The sequence below is a fragment of the Solanum verrucosum genome, unplaced genomic scaffold (assembly GCF_900185275.1).
Source record: "Solanum verrucosum unplaced genomic scaffold, falcon-dt-bn FXZP01000128.1, whole genome shotgun sequence".
NCBI classification, from domain to species: Eukaryota; Viridiplantae; Streptophyta; class Magnoliopsida; order Solanales; family Solanaceae; genus Solanum; species Solanum verrucosum.
The window spans coordinates 2,720,729-2,734,876 of NW_026020327.1; the positions used below are offsets into that span (position 1 = coordinate 2,720,729).

At 33.6% G+C, this 14,148-nt stretch overlaps 2 protein-coding genes and 1 pseudogene across 3 annotated transcripts; 2 read left to right on the forward strand and 1 right to left on the reverse strand.

The window, feature by feature from the left end:
* The first annotated feature begins 1,566 nt into the window (after positions 1–1,566).
* LOC125835837 (F-box protein At2g02240-like) lies at positions 1,567–3,125 on the forward strand (annotated as a pseudogene).
* A 1,638-nt stretch (positions 3,126–4,763) lies between these two features.
* LOC125835834 (uncharacterized) lies at positions 4,764–5,619 on the reverse strand. 2 transcript variants are annotated; one of them, XM_049514939.1, is made up of 3 exons: positions 5,354–5,619; positions 5,071–5,148; positions 4,764–4,937 (listed from the first exon to the last, which is right to left on the reverse strand). In XM_049514939.1, exons 1-3 carry the CDS (start codon positions 5,504–5,506, stop codon positions 4,908–4,910), a joined length of 261 nt encoding a protein of 86 aa, XP_049370896.1. In that variant the 5' UTR covers positions 5,507–5,619; the 3' UTR covers positions 4,764–4,907. The 2 variants fall into 2 exon arrangements, with proteins under 2 accessions (XP_049370896.1, XP_049370895.1); XM_049514938.1 differs by having other exon boundaries at positions 4,764–4,940; positions 5,354–5,532.
* A 4,200-nt stretch (positions 5,620–9,819) lies between these two features.
* Positions 9,820–13,969, forward strand: LOC125835818 (uncharacterized). Its single transcript, XM_049514922.1, has 4 exons — positions 9,820–9,993; positions 11,246–11,335; positions 12,960–13,227; positions 13,505–13,969. The coding sequence occupies exons 1-4, from the start codon at positions 9,951–9,953 to the stop codon at positions 13,875–13,877; spliced, it is 774 nt and encodes a 257-aa protein (XP_049370879.1). The 5' UTR covers positions 9,820–9,950; the 3' UTR covers positions 13,878–13,969.
* Positions 13,970–14,148: the final 179 nt, after the last annotated feature.

Sequence of the window (14,148 nt, forward strand, 5' to 3'; positions counted from 1 at the left end):
CAGTAATGTACATTATTTCAAAGTTACATTAAAATATTATAAATCACAATAATTAATAACTTAAAACATTTTTTTTTTAAATATGAAAATTTGGATGACTCTTCAAATTTCATTTGTGTCACATAAATTGAGACAACAAAAATAACATATATTGGGTCCATTTTAATTTATTTGTCTTATTTTTTTTTATATTTAAAAACTGTGTAAAAATATTATAAATCATGATAATTGACAACATAAAATATGTTTTGAATAAAATACAAAAAATTCCACTGATTCTTGAAGTAAATCTATCGTAAAAATACTATATATCATGATAATTGACAACATAAAATATTTACAAAATGTTGTATGTGGTAGTCTTATTATGCCTTAAATAGCGTCAAAGAAAGTACAGGTTTTTGATAAAAAAACTTATTCTTTTATCCACGCAAACAATCGCTTCAAAAACTCGATTATTAGCCCCAAAACATACCATTTATATTATTAGGCCCGTGCATAGCACGTGCAACATTATTTAGTCTACTACTAAAAGTTAGTTGTCTGCAACAAAATTTGAAAGTGACAGAAAAATAAATTACAATCACAAATAAAATATGGAGAAACATAATTTTATTCATCAAGACTGTGAGTACATATCAGTTGATCCCTTGATTCCTCTCTCATAAGATTCGTGATTCGAGGGCCGATGGGATTGTTTCTCGAACAAGAATGACTAATTTTGATGTCTTTATGAATATTCTAAGAAGTCACAGAATATTTAAAATGCCTCTTTGAGGAATACAACACCTTTTCTATATGCATGAACTAGAGTATAGGGTTGAGTAGCCTCCAAAAATTCTAACTAAAATACACCAATCCTAACTAGAATTGAACACATCTTGCAGCTTACAAAATTCCACAAATTTTCAAAGTCTACTAATGCCGGAGTCCACAAATTTTCAATGTCTACGTTAACCACGAAGGAAAGCAAACATAATATTCCCTTTATCCAACTATTGTTGTCCAATATTGATTTGACACGGTCTAAAGAAACAATAAATAATAGGAGTAATATATATTATTGTATTATCATTTGACTATATAAATTTAATGTTTTGAAAAATATGTTATATGACAAATAATCTTTAATAGTAAAGATAAAATAAACACAAAAAATAAATTATCCCTTAATTTTCTAAATTGGACAAGTATTATAGAACAAATATTTTTAGTATAATAAACAACTATTTTCAAAGGGAAGGAATATAAATTATTGAAAAATTAATATATGCATAACTTATTTCTATCCCATTACTAAACTTAACCACGAAGGAAAAGAATTATAGAAAAATTAATATATACACAACTTATTTCTTATCCCGTCTCTAAACTTAACCATCAAAGGAAAAAAATTAGTAGAAAAAAATTAACATATGAATAAGTATTTCTTATCCCGCTACAAAACTTAACCAGTAAGGAAAAGCAAATATCAGTAGCATGAAGTGTAACAGCAAAACACACAAAGGAGAAAGAGTAAAGCGAGGAAAATGAGAGCAGTAATACACTCTCAATACTTGTCTGTCGATGCTACCGGAGGGATGTATCGCCGAGATCTTCGCCTTTACGAGCCCGCCGGACGTTTGTCGCTTTTCCTTAGTCTCTACATCTCTCCATTCTGCCGCCGATTCTGATTCCGTTTGGGCAAAGTTTCTGCCGTCCGATTATCCGTCCATCATCGCCAAATCACAGACTCCAATCCCCGATTTCTGATCTCTCAAGGATGTCTATGTTTATCTCGCCGATCATCCACTCTAAATTGATGAAGGTCGCAAGGTAAAGAAAATGAAAATCATACTAACTTTACTGCTATTTATCTACTTACTGGTTATCTAAATTGATAGTAGATCTGAATATCAACATTTCTATCCTCTTCCTTGCAAATGTCGTATTCATTCATGGAGAATTGAATGGAGAATTGTTTGAATTTTTATTTTTTTTGAAAAGTTGTATACAATTTGTAGTCCTTTGCTGAGCTGAAATGGTGAATCCAAAAACATTGTATATGCTTGTCATTTTTTGCGTCAATTGTCGACTCGCAACCCAAAATCATGCTCATTAGTCATAATTCGTTACCACTTCGAGCTTTCCTTGTGAAGAAAGCTATAATTAAACTTGAAATTAGGAGTAATTAAGCTCGTCATAATTTACGCCACTACCTCACAAGCAACTGCTGCTTCGTTGCTCATATCTTTATTATGTTACTATGAGCAAACATGTCTAGTTTTCATCTTGTTTTCTTTCATCTGTCTACTTACTGTATATAGTCTGTTGTACAACAGACTTTCTCACTGGATAAATGGACCGGAAAGAAATGCTACTTCTTAGGTGCAAGAGATCTTAATATAACATGGGGTGATACGCCAGAATATTGGGAATGGACTTGTGTACCAGAGTCCAGGTTCGCCATTATCTTATTACTAATAATTGAAGCTTGTGTCAATATTTAACTATTTTGGTATCATATTTTCTTGCAATCCTGCTTTGATTACTTCTCTTTTGAGAGGAGGGTCTTTTTGAAACAATCTCTCTACCCAACTAAAGCAAGAGTAAGGTCTGCGTAGATACCACCCTCCTCTTCAGACCCCATTTGAGAGATTACACCAAATATGTTATTGTAGTTGAATTGAAGCTATCTATGTTTTCTCCGTATTGATTGTGAAAACAGGTTTCCAGAGGTGGCTCAGCTGAAACTTGTATGGTGGCTTCAAATTTGGGGCACAATAAGAGCTGGGTTTCTATCACCACTGACATCCTATACAGCTTACTTTGTTTACAAGTTGGAAGATGATTCTTATGGGTTTGATGCTAGAAAAGTGGAGGTTTCAGTTGGAATTTCTGGTGTTGAATCTACAAATGTGCGGATTGCTTTTTTGAATCCGGATCATCCTAGTAACATGGAGCTTGATCATAAACCAGTTCCTAAACTTAGAGATGATGGCTGGTTTGAGTTAGAATTGGGTAATTTTTTGACTGAAAGTGAAGATGATTGCATAGAGTTGAGAATGGAAGATGTGAAGACTGGTTGTCATGCAAAAGGAGGACTTATTGTTGAAGGATTTGAGATAAGGCCAACAATTGCTTAACCATTTTACTGTTGTTATTCAATTCTCTAGGGAACTAGTATAAGTTTTGCCTTCTGAGGTTTTTTTCTTCTTTGAAAACGTTTTCCTTTGCTGGAATGAAATAGTATAAGTTTTGAATTTTATGATACATAGTGTTAGCGCGCCTACATGTTTTCCCAATCCATTGCATTTTTCTAAGCTCTTCTCCATTCTATATGTTTCACGAAGGTCTATTGAAAATAATTTTCTATAAATTTCTACCATAAGTTACGTATAGGTCACCCTTTTCAAATTTCACTTAGATATTTATCTCAAAACTCACCTTCAATTGAGTGACTCATCTCAAAAGTCAATCCTAAAAAGCCAACAGACTCGCAATATTTTGCCATGGCTGTGCTATGTTGTTAAAGAGGGGAGAATGAGGAGGATGCATTCTTGGTGTTTTACATTCCCATCCTTTTAGGTTGTAAAATCCATTACTTCAATCAAACTAGATCTCGTAAAATCATATTGAATATTTAACTATATATACCTTGCTATAAGAACCTTGTGTACCAAACACACATTTATTTAATCAAATCCAGTTCTTAAGGCCGTAACTAGAGGTGTCAAATGAGCGAATTAGATTAAAATTGGAGATATTAAAATGAGTTGAAATAAAATTGAATTGGGTCTTGACCCGCCCAAGTTTACTTTGAGCTAAAAAATGGGTTGAGTCTTAACCCGCCCAATTTAACCCGCTTAATTTCAATAATTTTAACATAATGATATTTAACTTTTATAATCATAATTTGAATTTCAACTCAATTTTTTTTAATAAAAAAAGTAATAAATGAATAGATAAATACTAAAAGATAGTAAATAGATAATAATTCATACCTTCAATATAAGAACATATCTTAATAAAAAGCTTTAAAACGGGTTCAAATTGAAAATTGAATTGGGCTCAATTAAGAATTCTCTTAAAATAGATTGAGATTGAACCCAATTCAAATTATTTTTATCTTGAACCCAACCCTTGAAATTTTGTGCGAGTTTGACACCCCTAGCCGTAACTGAGTATATTACATCATCTTGTATATTTTATACAAGAGATACATTAGTCTACAGAGTCTCCACTCCAACAGATGAACCAGGGTTCGCAGGGTCAATTCTACCCATGTTCTCCTGCACGATGAAACAATTATGATTCACTAGACAACAAATTACTAAGGGATCGTTTGGTTTGAATTCAAATTATGATCGAAATAAATTATGATGAGATTATTTTTTATTGAATGTTTAATTTGTTGTAATCAAAATAATAAATTTTAAGAACAATTTATTTGTTTACAAAAATACCTTTCATGAATATAAAAAGTGATGTAACAAAAAGATTGAAAGAGATATTTCTGTCATTTACCTATTTTATCTCGAAATAAGTTATCCGGAGATTACTTTTTCAAGGGATGGAATAACTTATCTCGGTACTAATTATTAATCTCGAGATAAGTTATCCCAAACTTATCAACCAAACAACAAATTAAATGATACTATAATTTAATCTCAGGACTATTTGGTATTATCCATCACACCAAACGACCCTAAGAGTTGAGGATCAGATCAAAGAAAGAAAACGATCTTGAGAATAGCAAGTTTACAAGCATCATACACAACATGGAAAGACTACTAAAAGTGATATTATTATAATTAAACCATATTCTGTACAAGGACAAGCTCGAGGAGGAGCTTGACAGACGACACGGTCAGCTGACATTATTTCTATTAACAGGACCTGAAGGGAAAGGCTGCAGATAACCCACTTCAGCTCTTATGAGCCTCTTCTTCAGCCTTCTGCTAAAGAAAAAAAATTGACAGTTATGAAGAAAGTTCCAAAATTATTTCTACGATCCGCGGAATTAGTCGAAATGCACGAAAACTGGCCAAACCAAAAACATTCTAATACTCCATCTGAAACAATACATACCTTATCAGCTTTCTCTCTCTCAGCTCTCTCCTTTTCAGCTTTCTTCCTCGCCTTCTCCATCCTCTCCCTTTCCATTTTCTATTTTCCCCCAAAAAAACAACAATTCAATTAATAAGTCATAATACCTAAACAAACACTCAAAAACTTCAAAATTACACATCTAAAACACCTCAATTCAATTTCAATTAACAACTAAACACTCCAAAACTCATCCATACTGTATCTCGTAAGCACTCGATGCTAACATAACACATAAAAAATCGAATGAAAAAAAATATACTACCTGAATGTAAACAGCCTCTTTAGCACGTTCTTCTTCACTGAAAATTCGACCTTTGCTGTCGGAATAGTAACGAAGGCCGGAAATCGATGATCTTCCACCACCTTCCATTAAACGACGTACTCCACTGCTTGAAACGACAGATCTCATTGCCATATTCTGCTTTCTTCTGGATTTTTTATGTTTAATTGATCGAGAGGTGACTATAAGTTATATATATACAAAATAATATAATATAATAATAATAAATCAGCTGAAGGTTCGAGCTGATTCTGCGCTCTCACGGATTTTGTTGCCACGTACTGAGGCTTATATCTAATCAATGAATAATTAAAAGGAAAAAAATTACATAGTTATCTGAAAAAAGTATTTTTACACATTTTATATGTCAAAGTTATAAGTATCGTGTTTAATTTGGTGTTTTTAAAAATAATATGTATTATACAATTATTTTTTTTAAAATTGTTTATAAAAAATACTCTCTATGAATTTGGTAGAAAAGATGTGAACAAGATTTGCATTGTGTCATTAACCGTGCATAAAAACTTTTGTATTATTAATAGCATGAATTTTTCTATATTAGTTACACATAACATAATATCAGATAGAGTATATAAGTTGAAAAGTACCAAATAAGATATTGATAATACATGTAGTTAATGAATATATTGTTTTTTCTAATGCATTCTATTAAAATGAATTGTTTGATAGACTTCATTAAAAATAAAAGTAATAGGTATCCATTATCTTTATGTATTAGTACTAGAGAAAAGACATAAGGACACCATTAAAGTTGTTTCATATTTGCATAAAGACACCTTAACTTTCAAAGTGTCTTATCACCCTACAAAACTATTTAATATCTTTGTAAATGAGTCATTTTGACCCATTCCCTCGTCTGGGTTGTTACCACGCACATGAGGCGCGTCATGCAGTGTTTTCACTGTCATGGACCAGTTTAAAAGTATCACGTGTCATTTTCTTTCTTTATTATTAATTATTTAATTAATTTATGTCATCTTCCCCAAATTTAAACCCAAAATAGCCTTTGGTAGCTCTAATTTTTTGATTTCATGATTTTTTTTCATAGCAAAATCAACGTTAGTGCTCTCTGTTTGACGACTTCATCATCTTCCCCAAGAAATAAGATACCACTGTTGGCTAAAATCTGTTTCTAGGGCTTTGAAAAAATGTGCAGAAACTTCTGGACCAATGAAGAATGTGATGTTCTTGTTCAACAAATTCAGAGTAAACGCACACTCAAGCTTTGGATACTCCTGTCTTAGCATCATAACTGGCCCTTTAAGAAAACGAATCAACCCACCAACAATAGGTCATGCTTTAATCACTGGAGGCAAACGCTTCTTAGATCTAGGCATAATTAGTGCAGATATGAGCTTTGCTACCAAAAGATTGCAACTAAAAGCAACCCCACATTCAAAATTTTATTGTCACCCAACTCCATAGTTGAATAAAAAACCTTGAATGAAGAAAAATTAATGGAAATTTCTTTTTCAGGAGAGAATGATGATAGTCATAGTGGAGGCGCAAGCCAAACAGAGAAGAAAAGGAAAGGAGAAGACGACTTTTCTTCAAAGAATAGGGTTGGGTAGTGTTGAACTCTATCATAGGGAGTGAGCAACACGCACGACTACATAAACGAGGGAATGAGTCAAAATACAAAGATATTAAATAGTTTTGTGGGTTGATAGGACACTTTGAAAGTTAAGATATCTTTATGCAAATACGAGACAATTTTGATGGTGTCTTTATGTGTCACGACCCAAAAATGGACGTGATGACACTCGTCTTATCCCACCAAGACAAGTCAGCCTAACACTCACCCATTACAATAAAATGCGGAAAATTCATAATTAACTCAAAAATACCCCCAAAATCTGGTTGTCATGTGTACAAGCCTTTAAAGTATTACAATAGATTTGAAAGAAAACGTAAGTCTCAAATAATGTTGTCTCTAAAATAGAACAATATCATAAATAGGAGTAAGAAGGTCCGCTGAGATGACAAACAACTACCTCACAAATCTCCAAGAAGCCTCGAAAAATAAGAGAATGGAAAGTATCACAAAATCCAGGCTCATAACCTACAAAAAAAATTGTAGAAGCAAGGGGTGAGTATCAAACCACACGGTACTCAGCAAGTACACCTCTAAACACAAGCTAAGGAAATAGAATACGGGTACTCTTTACACTCCAACCGAACCTCACAACTACAACCTACATAAAACCAGCCCAACTTAACAGTTCACAGTTTACATAATACCAAGCTCAACAACAATCACTTTAACAAATTACATATCCTCAACAACAAACTCAATATTCATTAATCACAACTTTCACAAAAAGGCACTCACAAATATCAATAACACACAAGATCAAGTTCATCAAATAGAGGTAATCAAACATCAAGTACTTTCCAACCACCAATAAAACACATAATCATCAAGAATGAATGATGTCATGAGATGCAATGCAATATGACACCATGAAATGATATGCCTCAGAATACCAAGTACTCTCTCAACCGTATATTCATTATACTCCTCGGAAATACATCGAGAGTTCATGACTCATGGGGGACTCGCGAGGTCCATATACCGACACGGACGATCTTCACGTGTTTGTGCGGACGATCTCAACGCACTATCATAAATCAAATAAATTTCGCACGGATGATCTCCACGTGCCCAAATTATAATCTTAACATCTCACCATCCCCAACACGAACAATCTCCATATGCCCAACTTATACTCAATCTCATGTCAATGCATGTGCACAATATGATTTCAATAAAATGGATGATGCATCTCAATCAAATATCAATATGATATGTAATCATCTCAGCTATCACCAGTATACGGGTTCAATAAAGAACACAATCGCAAATAATAAATCAAGTCAATAATATATCAACTAATGCCCATATGCTTTAACATTCTCGAATTACAATCTGCATTCTATAGTAATAAACTTTTCCTTTATAACACTGGTACTCGTACCAATGCCCGTCACAAATAATTCCAACACATCACACACCCCTTTTTCATCATTAGAATTAATCAGTGTGAACAAGTTAACCCATCACCAAGTCTCATTACCCCCAAACACATATTATAAGGAAATACACGAATTCCATACACTTAACAAGGGTTTAGAAATCCACTTGCCTCAAACAAATAGAACGATCACTTCGGGACTTGAGCCTTCCCCTTTCTTTGGGCTTCCAAATCAATACAATCTATTCAAATAAATAGTCACAATAAGGATTTCAAAACTAACAACATCCATACTAGTATATGTCTAGCTTAGACGCAAAAACTCACTCAAATTTATAATCAATTTATTTATCTTGCTAACATGTCAATTCTCATATTTTCCAAATTTCAAGTCTGAGGTTTAGTCTCAATATCTCCAGATAACATAATTTTAATGATCTTTATATATCACAATACACCCACTAATTAACTACATATAATATTGTATCAAAGCTATGATAATTATTAAAATGATAGGAATTATAAGACTCATTTGAAAAGGAAAAGAAGAAACAGTACATTAACCTCTTATAATAATAATATATTTTCTTTTGTTGCAAAGCTAAAATCCTTCTTCCAAACACGTACAGCATCATCATTCGCACCTTTGTTTTCCGCCCAATTAACAAACTACAAAATAATTTCTATTTCATTACATACCTAGTTATAGGATATTAAAGATTTAGCTACTAGTTACCTGAACAATATTTCTCCTGTGGTTAATTATTCAAACACCACCTCACAATCATTATTGGTCAATTATTAATTATAATTATAGTCATTATACATGACATAATTGTTATGCAAATTCATACGACCAAATCAAGAAAACACCAGAAGCATTACTTAAGTATATGATCACCGCATGAATTCTACTTGCCCTCCTATTGATATCGTTATAACTTTAGGAATAAATTTACTCAAAGTATCTTACCTGGAGATCGTCCTCTTCGTTGCACATGCGGCGACCACACATCTTTTAGGGTAGTTTTTATTTCTTTAAAGAATAATAATAATTATTATAAATTTAAAGAGACAAACTCCATTAAATTATTTTAATATCTATATATCAAGTGGTATATGTTCTTAAATAAATGATCACTTTAGCCCATTAACTATCGATTAAGTCAAATATCTATACCTATCCATCAACTAATTAACTACAGTTAAACGAATAGTTCAAAATTTCCAAAAATAATCTACCGGGTCATTACATTATGTCTATTAGTAACTTGTTTGAGTTTGGTACAATTTTCAACCATCATTAGTTATATACTTTATTTATAGTAAAGCAAAGAGTTTTCAAGCATGCATTTGTATGATTAAAGACGTGTAACGATTCCGTAATTTTTAAACACTATATAAAAATAATTTCTTCATAATTAATAATATAAATATTATTACAAATATTAGTTTTATACACTAGCTGAGCCTTATGCTAAGAACCATATCTGTCATTCTATGTTCCCCTTTTTCAGCACCTGAATTTTGAGTTGGTTGGTGAAATTGAAATCTGGGTTTAGAGAGGAGAAGAAGGGCAAAAGATGTATCATCCTACTAGAGGCGGCGTTCGTGGCGGCCGAGATCGTAAGCTTTCTTTGCTCATCTCTGGTTAATCTAGGGTTTCTTTGTTTTTCTTCTTCTTATAGTTCGTCATTTAAAGTATTACGTTTCATCAATTGTTAGTCTAATTTGCTTACATATGGTTAAAATTTGAGAGAATCGCCTTTCCTCGAACAAAGATCGAGGCTTTTCTTATTATGAAATTATTTGAGATATCATTAATTGTGGAATTATAGTATGTGGATTTATTGTTGTTATAAACATAATCAGATTTACTCCCAGCAGTCAGTAGGATTAGATAGGAAGATATGAAGGTTGAAGATTAAGGTAGAAGGTTAATAGATAGTCGAGTCTCTTATCCGTATATGTTGTTATTTGTTGTTGCTACTTGTTCTGTTCTTAGCTGTTTTCAGTATGGCTTCTCCAGTATTGCATTTGTTTTACATACTTGATTTTTGATATGCTTACTCGAGCCAAAGTAAGGCTGAGTACACACCACCCTGCTTAGATCCCACTGGTAATGTAATGGGTTACATTGGTTATGTTGTTGTTACCCTCTAGGATTAGAATGGAAAAGTTTTAGGAGTTATAAACAACAACAATTACTGTTACTATCCAAGGAAGTTGGGGAAAAGTTGGAGGAGTTATGAACTTGTAAATTTTGGGTGAAAGGCAGAGGATCTGTGTAGAAGGAAAATTAAGGTTGGGTTCTTGAGATGGTGTTCAATGCATGCTTGTTTTCTGATAGTTTGATGTCTGTATTTTGCAAGTCCATGTTTATATTTGCTTGATAAAAAAAGGCCATGTTTCCATTTGTCAGATTCAGGAGTTTTCTGGTACTTGCTGCTTGTATTGAGTGAATCATGGATGTGGTCCAACAAATTAGTTCATATTTATAAGTGCAGTTAGATGTGGTCTGCTTTCTTGGTTCTCGTTTCTGCTTATTATACATGTCTCTTTGTCTCCCTTTTTATATTTTCCCTTCTTATCTAAATGTTGCTACTTTTAGTTGGGGTTCTGGCTTATCGGTCTAATTCCGTGACAGAAGTTATGAGACAGCTGCATAGATATAAGAATCAGTATATCTTAGCTCTTCCTAGAGTCATAAATTTTGAGTTGTAATGCTTTCTAGTTCAAACACGCTTAATGAAGTTTTCCTGTAGATGGCATAGGAGGTTCTTCCACAAAATTTGTTCTTGTTTTTCTGGAGATCAAGCTGTTAAATTCTTGTCCTAATCTCTAGTGTTCCTAATGTATTATTTCTTTGCTGCAACAGAATTTAGCTGGGATGATGTGAAGGTTGATAAACATCGAGAAAATTATATAGGTCATAGTGTCAAAGCAGCAGTTGGGAGATGGCAGAAAGGTATATATTCTTGTTCTCAAATTGTACAATTGCAATTGCTGGAAATTAGTCGATAAGAAACATATATATATATATATATATATATATATAGTCGATGAGAAACATATTGCTTCTGCTGTTTTCCCCAAGGCCATTGTAAATTAAAGGATGGTATATATGTTCATCCCTATGAGTAAGAGCTTTTTTTTTTCTCTGAAGATTGTAGATATGAAAAAAAATATATATCCTTGAAACATAACAATTAACTGCAATGTGAAGTACTTCATGGTATTTTTTAAATTTGCTGCCCCAAGTTCAGAGCACAAATTCTGTTATCTATTACTGTACGCCATAAGTTATTGATTTTGCCGGAACTTCTGGTTGTATGTTGTATTGAGTCTTTGATCAAGTATAGTTTAGTCAAGCATGTGATAGAATGCTAAGATAAGTGTACTTTGGAATAAATGAATTCACATCAAATATGTTAATGTCATAAAATGCATGTACAAAGGAGCAATCAGAAGTGTGAGACCAGTAGGAAGAAATATAAAGGAGCTAACTATTTTTTCTCGAAACAGGTAAGTAAGGAGTTTAGTATATTTGTGGATTTTTATTCCAAGGGTCTTCTCTGAGCTTGAATTTAATCATGCTAAGGCTGGATGAGATAAACAATAGTTTATAGGATGATGTTAGATGGCACATGTACCTGCTGATGATATTGTGTCAATTGATGAGACTAACGAGATGAACAAATTGGTGGCTGTGAAGAAGCACTCAAGTGATTGAGGATTTTCAGACAAGTATAAATTAGATAGAATATATGCACAGGAAGTTTAGCTCTCATAAGAATGAAGTTGAAGTGCTATTAGGTCGAGATTATGGTACCTAAATGCAAATGATTCAAAAGTCTAGGTCATTGTTGTGAAAAGCAAGCGCTTTGTCAATTAAAGTGACAAGGCGAGGGGAGGTTGAAGAAGCAACTTCTCCTGTTGAAGAAGCACAAACTGGCCAAGCCCTTAAATAATTAATTTTGTTTAAAAAATGGTAGCATTTTGTTAATAAAATCAGTACTAACTCAGTTCTTAGACAGTACTTGGAAAAGCCATATTTACAATAGAGTAAGTGAGAACTTCTAAACTGAAACATACAACCTTGTGCATATCGCTACAGTGATTTGAGGTCTACCTCACCCCTTTTTTACACCCTCACTCACAGTAAGTTTCATGTTTAATAACCGTTTCATCTGGAGGTCTATGCAAAACATAAAAAACAATCTCAAGTGACCTCCACTCATTTATCCTTCATGTGTGCTACTTGTACCTTCTACTGAATGTAGTCATTTTTACCTTGGCTAATCTTGTATTCTCAGAGTAGATTTTGCTGCCCTGCTTTGTAGGCTGTAATTATATTGAGTGTGAGGAGATGCATATTTGTACAAAGCTAGCTAGACAATATAGGTTTGAAGTCATAAATAACATGTTGGAATCCTGAGGTACTAAATCCATATTTTATCTGGGGTCCCAAGTGCTTTTTACTGGGGCAAGATGGGGGTATGTTGTACTGGACATTTTATTTCTTCATTTACATAGTCTTAACTAGTGGCATATTTTACATCTTGTTGTGGTGTTTTCTCCCCGCTGTACAGGGAAAGATCTTCATTGGTACACCCGCGATAAGAAATCCCAGGATAAGGATATGGAGGCAGCAAAAGAAGAAATACGTAGGATTAAAGAAGAGGAGGAGCAGTCAATGAGGGAGGCTCTGGGCTTAGCTCCTAAGCGTGCCACACGTCCTCAAGGTACTCAGCTAGACAAGCATGAGTTGTCTGAACTTGTGAAGAGAGGTTCAACTGCAGAAGACTTGGGAGCAGGGCATTCTGAAGCAGCTCGGGTGGACGGTCTTGGTTTCTCAAAGTAAGTACTGATTTCACTAGCATTGAATGTTCTCTTAAGATTTTTGTGGTTCTTATTGGTCATTTTATTTCACCTGTTGCGCTTTATGTGCTCTATTTCTCCTCGCCCTTGTCTCTGAATTTCGTTGCTAGTTGGGAAATAGGGGCTTGACTTTGAAGATGGAAAGGTTGTAGAGTAAACTAAATTATGAGTTAAAGAAAATAATAATGGATTTTGTTTCTTCTTTATTCTATACGGGTGCCTAAATCCTAATCATGTTTGTTAACGCATTCTGCAGATTGCCCAAACCTTGGGAAGAACCAAGTTTACCATCAGCTTTTCCATCTAATCCGGTCGATGAGCCTGTAGAAAAGATTACTGCAAATCTCCCTGCTGTTGCACCCCTACAGAATGAAGAAGAGTCCGAGGATGAAAGGAGCCAAAAGAAGAAGAGGCGAGAAGAGAAGAGACGGGAAAAGGATGAGAGGAGAGAGAAGCGACATTTGCATGATACAAATGATAGGAGGAAGCATTCCCGCGATTCAGATGACAGGAGGAAACGTTCCCGTGATTCTGACGATAAGAGGAAGCACACCCACGATTCAGATGACAGGAAGAAACACAGGAAAGACAAGGAGAAGAGAAGAAGACATGATTCTGATTCAGATTAAACTTGAATAAATCCTTGTAGTTATTGTGTGCTTGCTATCATTTACCTTAACAATTTCATTCTGATTATTTGTGTTGGATTCAGTTTGTTCTGAATAGTTGTGTTGGATTCAGTTTGTTCTGTTGTTGCCAGTAGTGGAATATGCAAATTTGTGTTGTATTTAGAGGGAAAAGGGTCCAAATATACTCTTCAACTTATATTTATTGGTTACCTATGTTTTCGGCTATATATACCCCTGTCGTTACTAAAAATTAGCAAAGACAACCTAAATT

Bases quoted from the DNA above. Each gene is read 5' to 3' on its own strand.
- LOC125835834 (XM_049514938.1), bottom strand. From the start codon at position 5,506: ATGGCAATGAGATCTGTCGTTTCAAGCAGTGGAGTACGTCGTTTAATG. The intron at 5,149-5,353 runs GTAGTATATTTT...GGGGGAAAATAG, and splicing joins AAGAGGCTGTTTACATTCAG to AAAATGGAAAGGGAGAGGAT. The intron at 4,941-5,070 runs GTATGTATTGTT...TTTTTTCTTTAG, and splicing joins AGAGAGAGAAAGCTGATAAG to CAGAAGGCTGAAGAAGAGGC.
- LOC125835818 (XM_049514922.1), top strand. From the start codon at position 9,951: ATGTATCATCCTACTAGAGGCGGCGTTCGTGGCGGCCGAGATC. The intron at 9,994-11,245 runs GTAAGCTTTCTT...TTGCTGCAACAG, and splicing joins CGTTCGTGGCGGCCGAGATC to AATTTAGCTGGGATGATGTG. The intron at 11,336-12,959 runs GTATATATTCTT...CCCGCTGTACAG, and splicing joins AGTTGGGAGATGGCAGAAAG to GGAAAGATCTTCATTGGTAC.